This window comes from Dendrobium catenatum, unplaced genomic scaffold (assembly GCF_001605985.2).
Source record: "Dendrobium catenatum unplaced genomic scaffold, ASM160598v2 fragScaff_scaffold_621, whole genome shotgun sequence".
Taxonomy (NCBI): domain Eukaryota; kingdom Viridiplantae; phylum Streptophyta; class Magnoliopsida; order Asparagales; family Orchidaceae; genus Dendrobium; species Dendrobium catenatum.
Window position 1 is genome coordinate 17,627,307 of NW_021319083.1, and position 22,471 is coordinate 17,649,777.

Sequence of the window (22,471 nt, forward strand, 5' to 3'; positions counted from 1 at the left end):
GAGGAGGTGGGTTTGTTTGGTTGAACAGATTCTGATAGATCCACCACGTGTCAGAGATTCTAGCCCTACTTACTCAATGCAGTTGCGGGAGGTGCCAGAGGCATAAGGAGACATAAGCGGAAATAGAGATATAAGCAATCATCGGGATATATGAATTTTAAGTATTGTATTTCATATGTTAATATTGTTCTAATGAATTAAATTTAAAAAATATTTTGAGATATGAAAAGGTAAAAGAATTTCAAAGAAAAAGATACCTCTGTGAATTATATATAAGCTTACCTATTTATAACATTATATACATAAGATGCTGAGCATAAAACAGGTAAAGAGAAGGCTATGGATGCCAATGACATTGTAAACTTCCAGAGAATTCAAAAGTCCACTGAAACATCAAAAACAAAGAAACGAGATTATCATATAGGGAAGTAAGCATCCATTCATGCATATTTGGCTGGATTACATAATACTGATAAAACAAATGCACTGCTTTGGCACCATCTTATTGATTACCTTCAAGATTAAGGAAAGCAATTTTAAGAAAATAGACTCTTTCTTTGAGTGAGCCCAATTTTTCTTAATTCTCGAAGGTGAGTAGCTATTTCCTGAACAAATTGTAGCCCATCTTTTCCAGATCTAAGTGAATTAATAGTACGATCCAGAAAATCTCGATCTGCTTCAAGTGCCTCCAACCTTGCATTCAAGTGTTCAATCTCATCACTCAGGGCTATTCCGCCATTTCTTCTACCTGTCTTTGGCTTCATTTTCTTAGTACAAGAAGAGTTTAGACTATTATAGTTTTCATGTTCTCCAACGGTGCAGTTTTCTTCAGTAGAAAGGCTTTTTATATGTGGAGATTGATGCTTTTCAGATGCAATCATTTCTTTCATTTGATTAATTTCTGGAGTCCCAGAATTCCCTTCAATTATATTCTGAGAATACAAATTATGTTTATTTCCTTCATCTTCAGCTACGCCTTCTTGTAGTTCAAGGTTTGGCCACTTGGTATTATCTGCATCAATATCATCGTCAAACTCGTCATCCTCTTCAACAAGTCGAGATGCATCAGCACAAGAGAACAAACGAACATTTTTCTCCAACCTCTTCAAGCATTCTGCGATATACTCCCTCTCATCTTCAAAATCCAACAAATTCTCTTTTATTGGGCTTGATGGAGGCCACGCCGAATCTTCGAACATTACACTTGGCAAGTGGTGCTTGCTCCTTCTCCTAGTTCTAACGACATGAGGTGTACTGGTGGTACTATATTCACTTTCCTCAGAATCAAATAATGGTTGTAAAGCTTTTTCAGCCATTGATTCATCCCCGGGTAGCTTCCTACAGCTTTGAAGTTGTGTCTCAAGATCCTGTATCTCCTTCTCCCTTTCTGTGAGTTGGTCATTTAGATTTCGAAGTGCTTCCTGTTCATATTGAGTTTGTTCCTCCATCATCCTTAGGTATTGCATTATCTCCAATTGCATCGCTGCCTTTTCCTCCTGCAACTTATTGATCATGGCCATAGCTTGATTTGCTGCTACAGCTGAAGCATTTCTTTCCTCCTCTAGTTCCTTGTATAGAATACTCAGGGATTGCTGGTCTATTTTAATCTGTTTTTTTAAACGTTCAACTGAAACCTCTCGTTCAATTTCACTAACAAAACTTCCATCTGCAAACTCTGAACATGATAACTCAGCCTCAGGCTTCTTATTAATACTTGGCAATCCATTAAAGCTTAAAGTATGAGATAATTTGCACTCATTATCCTTTCGGGCACCATGAATGATATCATTCCAAGGAGATTGAAGCCACCTAGGAGAGAGAACTTGGGACAGACGCTGCTTCAGGTCTTCATGGATTCTAGCAGATTCCCTTGTCAGGGCAATCTCAGTTAATTCTGTAGGCTCGTTAATCTCAACATGTGAAGTACAAGATGTTCCTAAAACATCTTCTTCTGAAGGATCTATTGTAAAATGGCAATAATGAAGTTTTAGTACAAAAGAATTTGAACATAAAAGTATGATTAGGCAAAGCAGATCGTAATTCTGATCTTTTCTCACCTTTAACTTTTGAGATTCCAGTAGGAACTGATTTGGTTACTATTTGAGATGATGTTGGCAGAATTGGTCTTCCTTCAAAATGGGTCCGGCTGATTTCATTCAAGCCATGATCGTAGTCAACATTGGATTCAAGAAAAGATTCATCACAAGAACCATCCTCAGCATGTTGACTCTTCAAAACTGAAGCAGAACCAACAGATATAACAGGATCAGGATGAATAAGCTTCTCTAGGACTATATCGTCTGTAATCAAAGATGTTTCTGGGGAATTAGTAATAGATGAAAACGACTTCAAACTTCGTTCAAAATATTTTTCCTTGACATCTTCGGTTCTGCACGGCATAGAGGTTCGATCATCATCATCCAATAATGGAACTTCTGACTCGGGCTCTGATGTACTCTTCAACTCTCTATATTTGAAGTGAGATAAAAGGTCAAAACTCTGACCTCCTGGCTTATAATCTGCTAATCGTACAGAAAGAACTTCTTTTGCCTTGTTCAATCCGTCTTCAAGATGTGCCCGAGCTCGCAATTTTGCACTAGATAATGGACTGCCATGATAATCAAACTTATTGAAAATAGGTTTGTTCTTAGATTCTCTATATGCATAGGGTTTATTTCCTGAGTGCTGAGAACAGCATGAGCAAGGTCTTGTGAGTGGAGAACCAGCATCATTATCCTTGTGCAGTAATGGAACTTTCACAATCTTGTCTGAGAATGAAGTGAAAATCTGATTTCCATTATCAAGGGCCATGCTGAGTTTGCTTAGGAAAAATTTATATGTTTCCAAAGTATAATTCTTTTTAGCAAATGAAAGAAGACAAGTTTCACATATTTCACGTGCATCAACAAGCTTTTTGTGAATATGACAAAAGGTAAGCGATGATATCTCCAACTTATGGGTATCACAAACAAGATCCCTATAAAGTCCCAACTTCTCATCGCCTAATAGATAGCCAAACCTCGAGCACAACAAGCAGGGGGTCTGTAATTTCCAAGAACGAAATATCTTTGATGCAAAGTATAAGAAAAATGCATCAATTAGCAATAGAATAATCAATATCCATTCTGAGAAAGCAGAAGAGAGAGCTGCTAAAAACTGGGAAGGGCCCCCTTTTTGTTTGTTGGGAGTTGCAGCCATGATATGAAGGGCCAGATCAAACTCCAGAGAAAAGAGAGACTCCAAGCTCCCCAAATCTGATCACACAAAGCAAGACAAACTAGGTTATTCAGACATGAGCATATATCGTATGAAACAATACAATTCTAAAAGGAGAAATTGGGAAGCCAGACATGTATACAAATAAATGAAGCACAAGAAAATATTTTCTGCAAAAGCTAGTAAGCCAAATATCAACACAAAGAGAAGCCCAAAATCTCTCAAGCCAAAGGCTAAAAGATTTCCACCTAAATGCTACATTTCTCAATTGTATCTAGCTATAGCCCACAAGCTCTCTTCCATCTTATATTTAGACAAGTTGTAGGTGGAAATTTAAAACAAAAGTTGGTTCAAATAATACAATATACAACAGACTTTTGAACCAGTTTTTTTTATCCAAGAAAATAGTTTAGATAAAATTATATGTATTTCTAAAGCCATCTATTTTGAATTTTTTTGCTCATCCTCACAAAATTATTGAGTTAATACCCTAAAACAATAGGTGCATGCCAACGAAAATTCTAAGGATTTCATTTATATAGTCTTACCCGTCATGGGCAGATCCCCCTTGATATCCGGGTGGGCATTCCTCAACAACAACAACAACAACAACAACAACAACAACACCTTTATGCTTAGGAGATGAAGGAATTTCATGGCTTACTAAACTTTTTAATACTATTTTGAAGACTAAAAAGATGCCAGAGTTGCTTAATTTAAAAAAAAAAATATTTTGTTATTATTACTATTTGATGTTATTATTTTATTATTATTTTATTTTATTTTTGTTATTATTATTGTTGATGTGTAATTAATTAAAATTTTGTCCACCCTGGAAAAAAGAAGCTGGATCCACCCACGTGCATTTGAAGAGAAATTATTTCCATCATTCAAAGCAACGCTTCATAGTGACAAGAAAACATAACAATTCAAATCTAAAAGGAAAAATTCCACACCATACTCATCTATAACTCATAACAAATGTGAAACACAGAAAAAGCCCAATTTTCCAGGTTTTCAAGAGCATCCAATGAAAAACTCGTTCATACCATAAATCGATAAAAACAGCTGTGCAATTTAAGAGAATCTCATCCCAATCAAACTGCAGCAAGAGAATCGAAATTCTTGGAGGCTTTCCAAGAAAAAAAAAACCCTCATAAATTCATCGGTGGCAACAAAGAAGAGCGATAGGCATCAACAAAGCAAAACCAATTCGCAAGAAGAACCACAAAACGAAGGGATCAAGCAAAAAAAAAAACAATAAAAGGAAAAAAAATCAGAGATGGATAACAATATATAATAAACAAGAACTGAGATTTGGATTGCAAGGAGAAGAAAAAATGATTTTACCCTAGCAGCATTAAGGATTGGGTTTCCCAGATTAGATATCGGCTCTCGCTTGCGCCATCTCAAATGGCCTGCGACCGCGAGACGAGCGAGAAGGCAAAGTTCGCTTTTTTCTGTAGGAAACATCCGCAACCATAAAAGAGGAAAGAGGAAGAGAGATTGGCAGGATTTGGGGGTACTCTCTCGTCCTCGTACTGAAACATCGGAGGCGCGAGTGGAAGAAAAGTCGGAGACCCAAAAATAGGGAAGAAATTGAAATATATTAGAGAAAATTTAACTAAATAAAATAAAAAAGAGTATTAACAACTGTACGACTGTCTGTATGAAAACTTCTATGCGAGTACCAGATCTGCCGTCAATATGAAACGGTTCGTGATGAGATGAAATCCGACGGTGAGTGGAGTTGGGAAGGTACGCGTAGGTCTCTCCCGCGTCATCTAGCTTGGTGACCGTTGGGAGAGGCCGTTATCCTTTTGTAGACGAAAATGCCGTTTTCTTCTTATCCTCGATGGATTATCCTTAAATCATAATTAGTTAAAATTTAAAAACTTAAAAGTATAATTATATGTTAATTAATACCTATTGCTTTTAATGTTGCTGAAACGGTCATGAAAATGCCGGCAATGTGTAGAGAATTTTTTTTAATTATTTTTTCGAATAAATAGTTGAATAATTTAGTAAAATTAGGTTGAAAACAAAATTAGGATAATTCAAAATAGCTCTTGTTGCGTCCTGGAGTATTCGCGGTGGTAGAGAAATATAAAGTTTAGCGTCTTAGCATTGTACGAAAATCCGGCACGCAATCAGATAAGAGAGATAGAGTAGCATTCATATGAGACACCAAGATTTTTACGTGGAAAATCCCTGAAAAGGGGAAAAAACCATGGGGTCCCAATTTGAATGAATCAACTAGTATTTGCAGTTGATTACAAATGAGACCCTTTTTGGGGGAAGGCCTTGGCTTTATGTACATCATATACAGTATATTACATGATGGAATTACAAAAGAGCTAATATTGTTGATGTGTTCATTTGGTCGGACGAATTATAGTCGATGGGCGACGTAAGTCAGAAGGACCGTAGTCGGTGGGCAACGTAAGTCAGAAGGACCGTAGATGGCGGGCGACGGAAGTCGGAAGGATTGTAGTCGGTGGGCGACGTAAGTTAGAATGACCGTAGTCGGCGGGCAACAGAGGTCGGAAGGACTATGTTAGATAGAAGTCCAGCAATGGACATAAATCCAGCATCGGATATATGTCCGATGAAAATTTGACAATGGGCAGAAGTCTGATATCGGGTAGAAATCTGGCAACAAGCGGAGGTTCGGCTGCGAGTAGAATTCTGACGTTAGTCGGCGGCCGGGGAGAACTCCAGCGTTAGATGGTATTCAGGCAAAACTCCAGATTCACTTAGAGATTAGATAGAATTTCGGTATCACTTGAAGATCAGATGGAGTTTCGGCGTCACTTGAAAGTTGGGAGGAATTCCGGCATCCCATGGAAGTCGAGAAGAATTCCAGCGTCACTTGGAAGTCGGGTGGAATTCCAGCGTCACTTGGAAGTCCGGCTGAATTCTAGAATCACTTAGAAGTCGGGCAGAATTTCTGCATCACTTGGAAGTTGGGCGGGAATTCCAACGTCACTTGGAAGTCGGGCAGAATTCTGGCATTCCGTGGAAGCCGGGTAGAATCCCGGCGATGGTCGAGGAGGAGTTCTTCCCTCCTACTCTTCTCTTCTTCTCTTCTTCGTCTTGCTTCTCTTGCTTGGGTCCTCTCTCAAGAGAAATGAGAGGTCTATTTATAGATTTCTGGAGTGGCATGACCAGTAAATAGGTGAGACATCATGAGCAAATGTGGAGTGGTTCGATGGACGACCAATATTGAATCCCTTGATCGTGTACCGTTCGTCAAAAATTTGAAGTTTATAATGATGTCGGAATTCGGCGATCTTGGGCTCGTTAGATTCGTCTCGTCGAGTTGCTCGATTCGACTATAAGAACATTATGTTTGGAAACCTTTTGGTAACTCAAATTGTGGTTCAAACTTTCCAATAGAGCTTCGGGTCCTTGATATGGACTCATTTGGGCTCGAATTGAGTCGAATTTGGTGTCGTTGGGTTCGTATTTCCGAGACGATCAGTTTGACTATAAGTTTGCTAAAATCGGAGTTCGGGTCATTCTGGATTTAATTTTTTGAAATTTCCAGCTTGATTTTGCTTCGAGATTCGTGCCCAATCAAGATAATTTTTTTATGATATATCAGCTCTTATGGGTGAGATTGACTAATGTGCGTTTTTTTTTTTTTTTGGCATGTTCTTTCACGAGCGTTGGTGCTTTATAACATCCTCCGATAATGAGATAAGCTCTTAGGATAAGAATTTTTTATTAATTTTAATAAATTGATAATTAATTTATTGAATTTAGATTTTAAATTTATCTTAATGCCATTTTTAATAAAAAAATATTTTTTATATCTTTTGTATAAGATTTATGCTTTTTTACTACTTAAAACAGTTTTTTTGTAATTTTTGTATGAAAAACTGCTTTAAGAAGTACTAAGAAAGTCGTCACAAACGAAGTCTTAGTATTGAGCTTCTTAGCAAACAAAATTCTCCGTTGATCGGTCAAATGAATATTTAAAGTATCTTACTTGAGAATAGATAATTTATACACACATATTATTTCTTACTCTAAGGCATGATGTTAATTGATAAGTCTAGATGGTTGTCTTAGCATGCTATGTTGTTGTTGTCAGTAAGTCAAATTGAGTAATTCTCATTACATATAATTAGGCTCTCATATTTCTCTCTTTTCATAGATAATATGTCTATCGTTAGTGATTATAAGTTTTACATCTTTTTAGATCCGTCTCTTAGAGTTTATATTTCTAAAAATTCTGAATATTTTTTCTCAATTTTAGATCATGAGGATGACTCTGAATAACATAATTAATAATTATTGGCATACTTTCTCATGGTTGGGTTATGCTGATTGCATTTACAACTAAGTAGTTTCAAACTTAATAGCATAAGATGATTGATCCATGAATTATAGATTAATTATGGTTTTTTTATATTTTTCTTGATTTCTTACATCTACCCTATCATCCTTTTGAGTCATTTCATGCTCCCTTTGACTTCTTGGTGATTCAATTACTATTATTGTACTAGTTTTCAATGTGGAGAGAGAACCCTTTCACTTTATTATGGTGATTCACTCTCTACATTGAGAATTGACTCACTTTAAAGTATAAGCTATCATATTAGGATAATAACTTTTGAATCATCATTGTCTACCTTTAATGTTGATCTAAGAAATTCAAAAGAAGAGTATATATTATCTATTGAGGTTGTCTATTGAATTTGTACTTAGGTGTGATTAACATTAGGAAATGCATTCTATTTAAAAGACTTTTCAATCTATATTCTCTATTTGACTTGACTTTGGATTTGATGACACGACTTATTGTGAGTATTTTACATGGGTTGAAAAGAATTTATTGACCATATTCTACTAAGGTTTTCTTTTGGACAAATTCCATTCTGCTTTGCTTTTTAGATCGCAACCAAAGTTTTTTTTTACCACTACTTTCGATAAATTTATGTATTGGGTAGTTGATTTCTATAGTAGCTTTCAAATTGGAGATTTACATGCACACATCACTTCTATGTATTTTTAATTGTATTGACTATTAGAACGTCCATAACTGTAAAAAAAGAGAAGTTTTAATATTTTAAAATTTTAAAATTTATATGAAAATCTGCATACATACGTATGAAAGAGGACATAAGAAACACCTAAGTTCTAACGATAGAACCAATATTGCCCAATTACAGTTCTTCAGCCACGGTCACTCAACTATAATCATTTGACCAATGACACATGCTGACTTCGTCACATGTCATCACCAATTATACACGACATTGCTCATAAAGCTGATGCAGATCATTAATACCAACTTTGATTAAAAATGTCAGCACAGAGATTTATAATAGACTTTTTGGTCTCTGATTCCCATCCTCAAAGAAGAATGATCAAATAAATAACAAACAATGTTTTGAACACAAACCATGCCATCGTGCTCGATCTTCTAACTTTCACCATGTTTATAATTAATATGTTGCATCAAAACCTTCCTCAATTATGGGCAAAGACATTATTTGTAACCAGACGTATATTAGGAGAATTAGTTCAACTATATCAAATCTTATTTTTTTTTCTTTTTTTGAGTTCTTCATATAAAAACTCTAGCGTTCCTTGCGACTCTTTTTTATTTATATACGTGCTAGATCTCGGTATAATGTTAAGAAGTATATTATATAAAAATTAGTTCAATATAATTATTATTGCTAGTGTTCCTTCTATCATATAAAAAATAAGACTATGAACTCTTATTTTTAGTTATTTTAATATCTATTTTTTAATCTATTTATTTTAGCTAAGTTAGAATACTTTTTAATTTAAAATTTTAAAAAATAATTAGTAGTTTAACAAATAATAAAATTTTAATAGAACTAATTTAATTGAAGTTAGAATACTAATTAAAGTTGGAATATTTTTAAATTTTTATTTGCTAAAATTTTAAATTTATTTTAACTTAGAGAAAATAATTAAATTGAAAAATAGAAATTAAAAAAATTAAAAATAAGAAAAGAGAAATTGTTTATAAAAATAATAAATTTTAAAAAAAGAAAGCAATATTCTTAAAGAATACATAAAACTGTTCCATATTCAAAAATACGATAAAATATTTTTCATATTCTTGAATACAAAAAAAAACGATTTTTCATTGTCTTGAATACGAAAAATGATCTACCGTATTTTCTCATTTTTCTAATTTTATTATTCGTAAGCTCCTATTACTTAATTAAATATTAATTTAGCTCCTTTTAAAAATTCAACCCAAATTTATGTTAAAGATATATAAGTTTAAGAATGATACATCACCAAAAATCGTCTTCTGTCTTGCATGAATCTTGATACAAATATGATTTGGGAGCGTCCAAATTAAATTTGAGATCATCCAAACTCTGATTCTAACAAACTTATAGTCAAATTGAACATCTCAAGAATACGAACACAATAGCACTAAATTCAGTCAAATCAGAGGCCGAATGTGCCCAAATCAAGGGATCAAAGCCTATTTAAAACCTTCAAAGTATTAATTGAATTAACAAATGTTATCCGAATATAACATACTAGATAAATATTTCATGATCAAAGAAATCAGTATGAGCCATCCTATAGAACACTACAAATTTATCCTGGATCTTCTTCATATTTATTGAGAATATCACTCCTAAAAAATTATAAATGACCCCTCATTCTTCACATGAAATGCGGGCAGGAGAGAAAAAAAACTTGAGAGCTCTCTTGCACTCTCCATCCTGCGTTGTCATTGTTGGAGTTCTTCCCGACCATCGAACGCCACAAGATTTATGTCTACTCTCTGACTGCCACTAGAAGTTCTCCTGGACCCTACGACCTTCGGATCTTCTCCCAATCATCATCATCTTATAAGTACGTTCCATCCAACCTCTATCACTTAACTGTGGTTTTTTCAACCTACATCGTCTGCCGACTACAGTCACTCCAACCACCAATGCTAATTACGGTCCCTCCAACCACTATTATCCAACTACGAGTCTACTATCTTACGAACCAATCAAATAGTACAATACTCTCTTAAGAGTACATATGTAATGTTATTCTCCAACTATATAACGTGCTATATACAATGTATATTTTCTACATTGAGTCAGTGCCCTCCTCCGATGAAAAGCATTATTTCTAATTAACCACTAACAATAGTGAGATCATTTCCACTGGGCAATGCCCCGTACTTTTTCTCATTTTTAAGATTTTTCACGTAACAATTTTCTCATATCCGACTCTTTTATCTATTTATGTGTTGAATCTTCATACACAATTAAGACAAAAATTTAATATTTCTATATCACTATGAATATTTCAAGATGCAATAAAGAGAGAAATTTTTTAATGGATCGTAATTATTAAAGAGATAAAATTTTAAAGGTGAGAATTGCCAATTGGCCCTCTTGATTCCGAACAATTATTACGTCCTCCGATCGAATGTAGAGAAACATTCGGTCGCAGGCAAAAATTGTGCGGTACCGAGGTGTACCGAGTTTTTTGAAAAACTCGGTACCCTCGATACCTGTCAGGCCTCTTGATTCCGAACAATTATTACGTCCTCCGACCGAATGTTTCTGTCATTCGGTCGACCGAACCAAATAAAACTTCCTTGATTCCACCAAGTTATGATCAATTAACCTAAAAGAATTTGATAATAAAATAAAGGGAAATTTACATACATGCCACTTTATTTCATATTATTTATATATCTAATATAAAAAATATTAATATTATATACCTATCATTCATATATAATTTTAATATCAAATATATCACTCATCTAATTTATTTTTTATCATTTATATCATCAAATTATTGAGGGTGATATCCTCCGAGCACAAAAATGTAGACACTAGCTTTAACTAATTAGAGCCGGCACCATTATCCTGTATTCCTGCGCGCCTTCTTTCCACTATATAAAGCCAAACCAAGAAAAGCTCGCCGTTCTCACTACGAAAAAAAAAAAGGCTCTCTGCCCCTTCTCCCCTTCCAGCACAGATATCAAAACCCTAGAAATGGCGTCGGAGGCGACAACGATGATGAAGCCAAGTTTCGACATTAACAAGCTCAGTTACCAAATCTTCTCCATTTTAGAGAGCAAGTTTCTCTTTGGATTTGATGATCCCAGGCTGTTTGCCACAGGTAACCCTCTGGAGGCTCCGGTCAAGCCTGCAGACCGCTTCCCAAAACCCTCAAGCGCAGGAAAGGTACGCATTCTGTCCATCGATGCCGGCAACGCTGTCATCGCCGCCGTCGCACTTGCCCGCCTGGAGGCCTCCCTTGCTGAGCAATGTGGGGATTCCACCGCCAGGATCGCCGATTTCTTTGATTTAGCTGCCGGATCTGGTGCTGGAGGAGTCCTCGCCGCAATGCTGTTCACCTGTGCGCCGGACGGCCGCCCACTCTTCTCCGCCGGCGAGGCGCTACGAGTCGTCTCGAAGAACCAGCGGAAGTTCCCTTCTGCCATAAGGAAAACGATATTCTGTCGATCCAGTGGAATATACCGTCGGATATTTGGGGAATCAACTCTTCGGAACACGATCAAGCCTGTGCTGATACCTTGTTACGATTTGGCGACAGGGGCGCCGTTCGTGTTCTCGAGGGCCGATGCGGTGGAGTCTGACGCGTTCGATTTCTCCATCCGCGACGTGTGCGCGGCTACTTGCACGGAAAAGAAAACGGTAGAGATTCGGTCGGTGGACGGCCGGTCGCGAATCCTCGCCATCGGCGGAAGCATTGCAATGCGGAATCCGACGGCGACGGCTATCACACATGTTCTGAATAACAAGCTGGAGTTCCCGTTAGCCAACAATGTCGAGGACCTTCTCGTCGTCTCGCTTGGGAGCAGCAATTCGTCGCCGACGGAGCTTGTCAATATCGCCGGTGAGAATGCGGCAGAAATGGTAAGGCGTTTTATCTGGAATAAAGGGTATCATAGTCATTTTCATATATCTAACTATCAAAATACCATTATCTAAAAAAATGACAAAGTTAAGAAAAAATATATTTTTTTAAAATAAATTTATTTCATTGACGAAAATAGGTCGATCAAGCGGTGGCTATGGCCTTCCGACAAAACGGACCAATGGCAACCAGCTACGTCCGCATTCAGGTAAACTTTAATAAAGAAGAATTACAAAATTACCCTTAAGCTAAAGAAGAGCAGGGGGATTTCAGGCAAACTTCCTGGGAAGCCGGGGAATGTCGCCGGCGGCGGCGGAGAAGGAGATGCTGAGTCAGCGAAGCGTCGACTCGATGTTATTTCGTGGGCGGAAGGTATCAGATAGAACTAACGGCGAGAGATTAGAATGGTTCTGCCGTGAGCTGATCTCAGAGCACAATAGGAGGAAGGGGTGCAGCGTATCGACGGTCATGATCAAGCCGACGGCCACGCCGCGGATGTCATCGGCGACGAGTTGTACGACGTTTGCATAAACGGCGACGGCGCCGGCTGTTGCGTCGCTGTAGGGTGAACTGCCCTTGTTATGGCGAATGAAAGTGAATATGATTTTCATTTTCTATATGGTTCGTAAGCGTGAAGTCCCTGCTTGGTGTTCGGCCGACCATGGGAACCGTTCTGTTGGTCCGCAGAGACTACGAAAGATGGAGCAGAGCTAAAGGAGAGCACTCCATTTTTTTATTTAGTTTTAATTTTAATTTTATTTTTTTTTTAACTTAAGTGTGTGGTAGAGGGTAGATTCTTGTGTTCGGACACTAAACGGAGAGAATCGTCTTGATTTCTATCTGTCAACGGTTAAAGCACAGCTGCTACAGTAATTGACTGTGCTTTTAATGTAGATAGAGAAAATCTGGACGGTTCTCTCCGATCTGGTGTCCGCCCACAATAAAAAATCGTGGTGGAGAGAGCTTTATTGTAGAATCACAAAAAGATGTGATATTTGTACATTATTAATTTTCTCATGTGTTATACAATGTGTCCAAGTAGATTTACATTTCATAATAGTATTATTTGGATAAAATGAGCTTAATTTCCCACATTGTATATAATTTCATCCGAAATAAATTTCCGAACAAATTTCTTCAAATGAGCATATAATGAAGGTTTTTGACAACAGACATTCCAAATTAAAATTATATAATTTTTAAAATACGAGAATTATTCTTTCATTGTAAATATTTATTTTCTTCAAATATATATCTACTTCTCATAAAACCATAGCAGTCAAATTATAAGATAAAATGAGTAGGGAACGTAATGGAAAGAGTAGGACACGAAATAAGCAGCAAAAAAACATAATAATATTTTCTTAAAGCTAACAGGGCATGTGCGAGTGCGATGAACCCCAAGTCCCCAACCTCCTCGTGGCGCGGGACTTCTTGAAGCGTAACAGTGAAAAAAAACAGGGCACACAACTCTCCTTGGCCTATTGGTTGAGAGCTTAGGCTTCCAACTAAGAGGTCCAGGATTCGAGTCTATGTGTATGCGTTGTGTGTGTGAGTTTGCCTTAAATGGCCTAAATGTCCAAAAAAAAAAAAAACAGGGCAAATGTTTGACCGGATCAAGTCATTTTTCAGCAAGTGTCGTTGCCATTGAGAATTTTTTGACCGGACATTCCCAGAATTATATCCGTGTTGAGATCAGATACATATAACACTGATTTTATCTCTGCAAATAATAATAAAAGTTTAGTCATAAACAATAATTATACTTTTATTATTCACATAGACAAAATCTGACTGTTCTCTATATTAGATCTCCACACGAATAATCTATCTCAATTTTTTGGGTTCACTTGAGACAACTATAATTTTTTATAAAGATGATTATAAATTTATTATAAAAAATCAAAATTTTCTTAAATGTTATTATGCAAGCAACTTCTTAGCCTAATATGCAGATCACCCTAGCATATGTAATATGTGTGTGTATATATATTAGAGTTTTTTTCTTATCTTCGTCATTCTATTAGGAAACCATAGAATTTCAAGCCATCATACATTCTTCAAAGTCAACGAAATTTCATAAGGAGTTGTTTTGTTTGAAATAAAAGGGGTGTAAAGTATTTCAAATACAAGAGTTTTAAATCAAATGCAATGTAAAATTTTGCTATATTTGAAATACATCATCTAATTCATTTTTAGTGTATTTGAAATTCCTCATAATTGGGTGATTCTTCATTGCTCACCACCACCACTGACCGCCTCCGTCCACCGCCACCTCAACCCGTCACTTTTGTTGTCCACCACAACTATCAGCAGCCGCCACAATTGTCGTAGCTCGCCACCACCTTCATTTGTCACTGCCACTATAATAGCATGAGAATTTTGTAAATAAATTTAAAACGAAAATCTCGAAAAAATTTGAAATTTTGAGCTAAAGTGTTGCAACGTTGTGCTTTTGAGTGCAGCGGCATTGTGGGGCGTAACTGTAGCATTTGACACGACGACATTAATGTTATATACTCTGTAATAACTTTAGATTGAGCATGCATCACTGCAATGTCGGGTTGGCGCTCTGCTACATTGTGCACGAAATTGTGTTTTTAAATATAATTTCTCCTCCACTCAACCACCCTCCCATTCCTACCATTTTGTTGGTCTGGGAAGGAAAGGATGAGAGGGCAAGCATGTAGAAGGAAGAGAGAGAGAAGAAAGAGAAAGCTACTTCGAGTTGTTTCTGTCTATCGCTCGAGTTAAGAAAAGTCTTCGAATCATGGTAGGTAACATAAATCCAACTTCTATTTTTAAAGATTTTAATTCCTCAAATTTTATCTCTCATAAAAGTAATTAAAATGTATTATGTCTTATTTTTAATGACTTTTCACTGTGTAACTTTTGATATGTGATTGCTACTATCCTCTCTAATATTTTTCCTAGTTAATATTGAAATTTCACCAGGCGAATTTGATTTTTTGATACTTTAATTGAAATAAGTAGAATAACATTAGTTTATAAAATGATCAGGAAGTAATGTACAACATTTAATATGAAATGCACGATATACACATATTTATTGTTCATTTATGCCAACATATATTTTTGACATATTCCAGGCATACTGATGGGTGTGTTGATATTATATTAAATATTTATATAATGCTTGTTATCGTGCTCTATATGACGTGGCTTGTGTGAAAATAAGTAAGAAATATTGGTTATAAACGATTGATTTAATCAGATTGGATGGAGTCATGTGTTATCATATACAAGAGGGTATGACGATGAGTTTTTCTTTAAATAAGATTTATGGTGTTGTCTTGATGATAAAAAAGAGGCATAAGGAGATTGATTAATATGATATGACACCTTGACGGGGGCAAGAAGTGATGAATTCTTACATGAAATCCACATGACTGACTTGTGATCCATAATTGAGTCTAATTCCCATAGGTTTGACCTACAAGACTAGATATCAAAAAAACATATGTAATCAGGTGTCATATCTTGTTTATATTTATTAAACTGATACATTTCTTGCATACCTATATATGATAGGAGCCAATGGCGGAGCCATAAATTTATCAAGGGGGGACTAAATTATTTTATTAAAATTTTTCCTCAACTTTTTTCATCTGGGCTTGGGATCGGCATAAATAGGTTTAAAATTTTTTTATTAATAATTATCCAAAAATATATAATATTAAATATAAGACATTAAACAACTTACAATTTATAACATCTACTCTTTATATTCTGAAAGAGTTAAATGATTACTTCATTATCAATAGAATCAAAATTTTCTTTTTTAACATAAGCAATTAATAAATCATTCATTCATTGATCGCCAATCCTATTTTGCAACTCATTTTTTATAATATTTGTGATAAAAAATGCTCTTTCAATGCATGATATAGTAACGGGTAATACCAATGCCAATTATAGTAGTCTAAAAACAACATGATATATTATATCCTTCCTACTTTGGATCATTTTCTCAGCAAGACTTCTAATATCTTTTAATGACGTGAGCTGATCATCAGATCGCATATCCATGATATAAGTATCCAATTAATTTTCAAGAACTGCATGATCAAGAAGACTAAAATCAGTTGGATAAAACTATGTTATTTGAATCAACTTGTCTTTGTTGAAGGCATAAAATCCATTATTAGAATTCAAACATACCATGCACAAAAACAGTTCGGTATTTACTTTTGTAAACCAAATTTTCAACTCTTGAAGGTGTATATCCAACATTGTGTAAACAATTTCAACCCGAAAATGATATAAATTTGTTATATCTTGAGCTCTACGGTGTGGCCAACCACAAGCAACCCATTTGTCATCCATATGTGAAACATTGATTTTTTGTTGCTCACAGAATGAGGTTACGTTACTGATGAATTCAGTCCACTTGTTATCTCTTATATCATGTAGTCTTTTTTTACATATACGCACCAGAGACATAGAATTAACAATGTCTTGTTTTCCTCTCTATAAAGCTTCTGATAGTTCATTAGTGATACCAAAAACATCTTTTATAAGATGTAGGCAAATGGAAAACTCAAATGTTTGTAACGATTCTAATAAAGCATATGCCTCACTTTTTTGTTCTGAGCTTAAGCTATCTTCAAAAATGATTTCCATAACATCAATTGCTGTAGAGAATATTATAATTAATCTTAAAATTGATTCATAATGTGAACCCCGCTGCGTATTACCTTCACGCCTAAAAGTTATTTCTTGATTTAAGCTTTAGCGAGGTAAAAGATTTCCACTTTAAATTTTATTTAATGCATTCTCACGTTGTATTTCTTGAAGTAGGTCGTGATGCTTACAAGAAACGCCAACAAGATTCATTACACTAGAAATGATAGTAAATAATAAGGCAATATGAACATGACTTTTTATAACTGCCACCAATGCTAATTGAAGCATATGTGAGAAGCAATGAATATAATGTGATGATTGATTTTCACTCAGAAATAGAGCTTTTATACCATTAAACTCCCCTCTTATATTACTAGCACAATCATAGCCTTGACCATTTATTCTACAAATGCTCAAATCATATGTTGATAGGAGTTGTTTAGTCACCAATTTAAGACTATTTGCAGTTGTATATGATAAATGAAAAATTCTCAAAAAAAAATATTCCACTATCTCACCTTTCTTATTAACAAAATGGACTACGATTGCCATTTGCTTCTTAGTGGATGTGTCACGTGATTCATCAACTAAAACAGAATAAAATTTATCACCAATCTCCTCAGATATAAACTTTATAATAGCAATAGCGAATGTTCTAGTAATATCTTTTTGAATATCAAGTACAATTAACTTTAAATTCTCAGGTGCATTCTTTAAAACCACATTTTCTATGTCTTTGTTATGTTCAACCAAAAATTGAACCAGTTCAAGAAATTATCCTAATTTTTAGATGTAGAAGACTCGCTATGTCTTCGGAAAGCTAGCCATTGCTTTAAAAGAAATCTTATGCAATCAACACGAGTATTAAGCCAAGTGCGGTATGTAGATGTAGCTTGATCTGATTGCTTTTGGAACACAAAATCACTATGTTGACTCTATTTCAATATGTCTTTAGAACTACGTCTAGCATTATTATACGCACTGTTATGACCTCCTACATGAATATCAAATTTTTTTATTTTTTTCAATTCGAAAATTCATTTTTATTAAAAGCTTCTCCCTCTTCATTGACTCTACCTGGTTTTCTAAACATATAACAATAAAGACAATATGATTTGTCTTTGCTTATGCTATACTCTAGCCAATCAGAGTATTTGTCAAATCAAGTAGGATTAAATTGTATGTCTTTCATCCTGAATTTAGTTTTTGAAAAATCATGGTTGCGAGGTTGAAATGGCCCTTGTTGTAAATATATTCTACGAAGTTCATCTCAAATATTAGAATGAAAGTCAATAATAGGAATTCATAGTCTTGGATCAGATGGAAAATTTTCAACACTAACTTTTATATTGTTGGGTAAATCAGCATTCACTCGAATGCGCTTTTCATTATGATCTTCAACTTGATTGCTATTATAATTTGATTGTTTTGAAATTGAAGATCGTTTGAAATATCTCTCCATAATATTCAAACTCGAACTCAAAGATGCCTTAAGATTAATTTGATTAGATATCTATTAAGAAATCAAACAAGATAATACATTACACATTCATACAACTCAAAAAAGAACAAGCCTATTTTAGAGAACAAATGATAAGATAAATAAAACTTACATAAACAAACTTATAAATGCAAAGAAAAGAAAAACTTACAAAATCAAACAAAATGAAGTCAAACATCTCACAACAAATACACCAAAATGAAGACAACACAAACAAAAGATTGTAGTAGGAAGATCTTTGAAACTAAACAAAAAAATAATAATACCTCTCACATTGTATTATTTTAGATTGTAGTAGAAAGATATTTGCAAGGAACAAGCCTATTTTAGAGAACAAATGATATAATAACACATTACAACTTATAAAATCAACAAAAAATACCTCTCACGTTGTAGGCCTCGATATTAATCCGTCCAAGCAAGCTAACGCAAAAGGGAGTGAGAGTCAGGTCGAGGCAGGGGAGGAGAAGGCACACCATCCGCCGGCCATCGTCCACCGCCGCCTGTCGCCGTTGGGACTGGGAGGAAGAGCTGAGTTGCGGCGTCAGCGTGCATGCGATGAAACCCTTCCTGTGAGAGGCTACGATTAGAAATTGTCATGAATGGGCCGAATGGCTGAAACGGGTGAACCAATAAATCTAATAAATTTCTACCCTAAAATTGTGGGTTTTTTTTTGGTGTGTGTGTGTGTGTGGGGGGGGGGGGGGGGGGGGGGGGATTGGGGGGGGGGGGGGCACATGCCCATTGCCATGCTTTACATTGAATTCATTGAAAAAAATAATTCTCTGTATTTATTTTACATTCATTCAAACAACTTCAAAGTATTTCAAATACACGTCATTCCTTTTTATGCCAACCAAACATCCCCTAAGAAAACAAATCATTCCTACTATTTTCAACCTTCTCTCAAAGGGAATGATAGTTTTAATAAAAAATAGTATTTAGTACACAAGATTAACCAAAAGAGATATAATAATTAAAAGCTAAAGCAATAAGCAAATGCAAAATTATTTAACTGAGAGATTAAAATCAACCAATCCTCTCATAAATTACTCTTCATGTCTTCTTTTAAAAAAGGTCGGTCAACAACAGAAAGGAAAACTAGCCTTTAAACCATTATAGCTAGTTTTGACTATTATTATTTTTAATAAGATGCCTTTCCTACCTTCCTTTCCCATCTTCCATTAATAAAAGCTATCTATGCCAATAATATAATTTACATAACAATAATATAGTCCAATTGTTTTGTTCTTTATCACACTAATGATTAACAACAAAAGAAAAAAAAATCAATGAATGATAAAAAATATGCAAATTTGCATGAATTTTTTTTTGTAATTTAATGCTTCAATTAATTATGATGAACTTACATTAACAATTTTTTTGTTTTTGTTTTAATAAAGCAAATAGACAAAGTTTAGTGGCCTCCATTATAACCAATGTCCTATATCTCATAGGATATGCTCTATCTCTCCTATTAAAAAGGAAAAGCATATTGCTTAGATTTTACTAGAACATAATTCATCTTTGTTACTTATCTTCCAATTAAAGTTCCCTTTATTACAATACACTTGATTTTATTATTTTTAAAATGATGGAGAATGTGAATGAGCTAAGGCTTAAGTTGAGATAGTTTTCTTATTGTTTTTATAACAATTTTTTTAGTATAAAAATTTCTTGAAAGCAAAAAAAAAGTTGTGGTCAAAAGTTGTCCCAAATAAAGCCTAGCTTTATACAACCAACAACTAGAATTTAAGCAATCCACCTTGGTCTATTGTTTTGAAGCTTAGATTGTTCATTAAGAAATATTGGGTTCGAAGATTGCATGTATTATTTATATGATTTTGTAATTTAATTTGTTCAAAGTTTTAAAAAAAAAAAGATCCTAAGATTTAGGGTTTGTTTGGGACGGTTTTCTTATTGCTTCTTAAAACAACTTTTTAATACAAAATTTTAATTTTTTTGCTAGAAAGCTACTTTAAAAAGCAGTAAAAAAGCCGTCCCAAACGAAGTCTTAGTCTTCATTTGGAACGGCTTTTTTACTACTTCTTAAAGCAGCTTTTTAGTATACAATTTTTAATTTTTATATCAAAAAGTTACTTTAAGAAGTCATAAGAAAACTATCCCAAATGAAGCTTTAATATGTGAATGTATGCAACATGGGAAGTGAGAATTTCGACTTTGGAGTGTGGACCAATTGCTTATTAAAGATGAGGGAGTTTATTATTCAATGAGGTTATTATGATGGAGGTTTGAGTTAATGGTATTAAAAGAAGCATAGATGGGCAAAAGTGTAATTTCAATTAAAATTTTGAAAATAATAAACAAATTGGTTGAATTAAATTTAATGAAGAGAGAGAGAGAGAGAGAGAGCTAGGGGCTAAACAACAAAATGTCGGAGAAAGAAAGAGAGAGAGAGAAAAGGTAAAAGAGAGATTGAAAGAGAGGGTGAGAGCCAATGAGCATTGTGTAAAGGAATCATGCCCCCCCCCCCCGCCCGCCCCCCCCCCCCCTCCCCCCCCACCTCCCCCCCCCCTGTAAACCCCCCTTAAATCCGTCATGCCGCTCCCACATAGTAAGACAACAACTTGATATTATTATTGCTACTGTTGTTGTTGTAGGAATAACTTGTTTTATTCACATATTGCTTTTTGAAGTCAAAGTTCAATGAAACTATTTCGAGCTTGATAGTAACCTATGTTAAAATCAAGTTTCAAACGTTAGTTTGCATGACATTTTTTTTTAAGTTTTGTATGGACATCCGTAGAATGAATGGTGTGTGAAGGACATTTTTTTGATGCCACGATAGAGCTTGAGAGGAAAAGCATCAATGGGATCGATAGTACGTGAAGGAGAAGAATTCATAATTGAGCTCGTTAGAAAAGTTATCAATGTGATCAATGAAATGTGAAGGAGAAGATGAACTCGTGAACTGAGCTCATTGGGACGTGCATTGAGATGACTATCTCATGCTTCGTTTGGGACGACTTTTTTATTGCTTCTTAAAACAAAATTTTAGTATAAAAAAACTATTTGTTGTACTATAAAGCTACTTTAAGAAGCAGTAAGAAAGCCGTCCCAAATGAAGCCTCAAACATATTGCAAATACAAGAGGTTATTCCTTATTGATGTTAATTTTATCCAAATGAAAATTTTCAGTATATTTCTGAAAGAAAAAATACATCAAATATATTCTCCCAATTATATGTATAATGATGCAAAGATGGTAAAATCATTTCCCAGTGCTTATTAATTATCATTATTACTTAGACATTCAACTTACAAGCTGAGAGATCAATGATGATCTTTGTTAACAATTAAAAGCAACATAAAGAACCAAACATTTATACAAAATAAATTATGAGCAGACAATCATAGAGAAAGTTGACCTCCATTCCAACCAGAATTAGTTTATTTGATCTGAATGATTTGTGTGCTCAAAGTGGTTTGTTCTTTAAGATAAACATGAAAAGTTTATTACCTGCTAAAGAAATTTTTTCTGCAAATCATCATTCATCTCTTTAGGTTCCCATCAGTCTCTAGCTTTTAGCTCTTTCTTCAACCTTTCTTCCTGCCTAGTCCTATCTTCTTTTCTAGACTTTATTCCATTAGAATTCTGAAACTGGCCAAAAGCAAAAAAAAAAAGAAAAAAGGACAGACTACTTAAGCTTTTGACTGTTTTTCTTCCCTTATAATAATTGTATGGGATGCTTTACAGCCCTTCTAAGAACAGTTCAAGCAACATGTTTTATTAGAATAACCTCACCTTACAAGAAGCATTAATGAAAATGTGTAGATTATCATCATCATCAGCTATAAACAAACTATTTCTTATCAGCTTCATAATCTATTGTGCAGAGTGATGGTGAAATAGATGATATTATCAGCAGAATTCAAGTTGGATGGTTGAAGTGGAATGCATGGGATACGAAATGAACATATACATGAAAAGGTTGGAGTAGCATCAATGGAAGATAAGATTAGAGAGAGTCGCCTTAGATTGTTTGGTTACATAAAACGGCAACCTTCCAATGACCCGGTTAGGAAAGTAGAGATATTAGATTTGACTTATGTTAAGAAAGGTAGAGGAAGACCTAAAAAGACTTGATTAGAATATATTAGAAATGATCTTTTTTTTATTAGATCTAAACGAGAATTTGACTTTTAACCGGATACAATGGAGAAAAATGTTTCATGTAGCCG

General features: G+C 34.7%; 2 protein-coding genes across 2 annotated transcripts; one reads left to right on the forward strand and one right to left on the reverse strand.

Moving 5' to 3' along the window:
* Positions 1–326: 326 nt before the first annotated feature.
* Positions 327–4,783, reverse strand: LOC110105472 (myosin-binding protein 1). The gene is made up of 3 exons (XM_020835002.2): positions 4,567–4,783; positions 2,058–3,254; positions 327–1,960 (listed from the first exon to the last, which is right to left on the reverse strand). The coding sequence occupies exons 2-3, from the start codon at positions 3,196–3,198 to the stop codon at positions 537–539; spliced, it is 2,565 nt and encodes an 854-aa protein (XP_020690661.1). The 5' UTR covers positions 3,199–3,254; positions 4,567–4,783; the 3' UTR covers positions 327–536.
* Positions 4,784–11,200: 6,417 nt separating this feature from the next.
* On the forward strand, positions 11,201–13,068 carry LOC110105473 (patatin-like protein 3). The gene is made up of 3 exons (XM_020835003.2): positions 11,201–12,119; positions 12,260–12,328; positions 12,394–13,068. Exons 1-3 carry the CDS (start codon positions 11,232–11,234, stop codon positions 12,649–12,651), a joined length of 1,215 nt encoding a protein of 404 aa, XP_020690662.1. The 5' UTR covers positions 11,201–11,231; the 3' UTR covers positions 12,652–13,068.
* Positions 13,069–22,471: the final 9,403 nt, after the last annotated feature.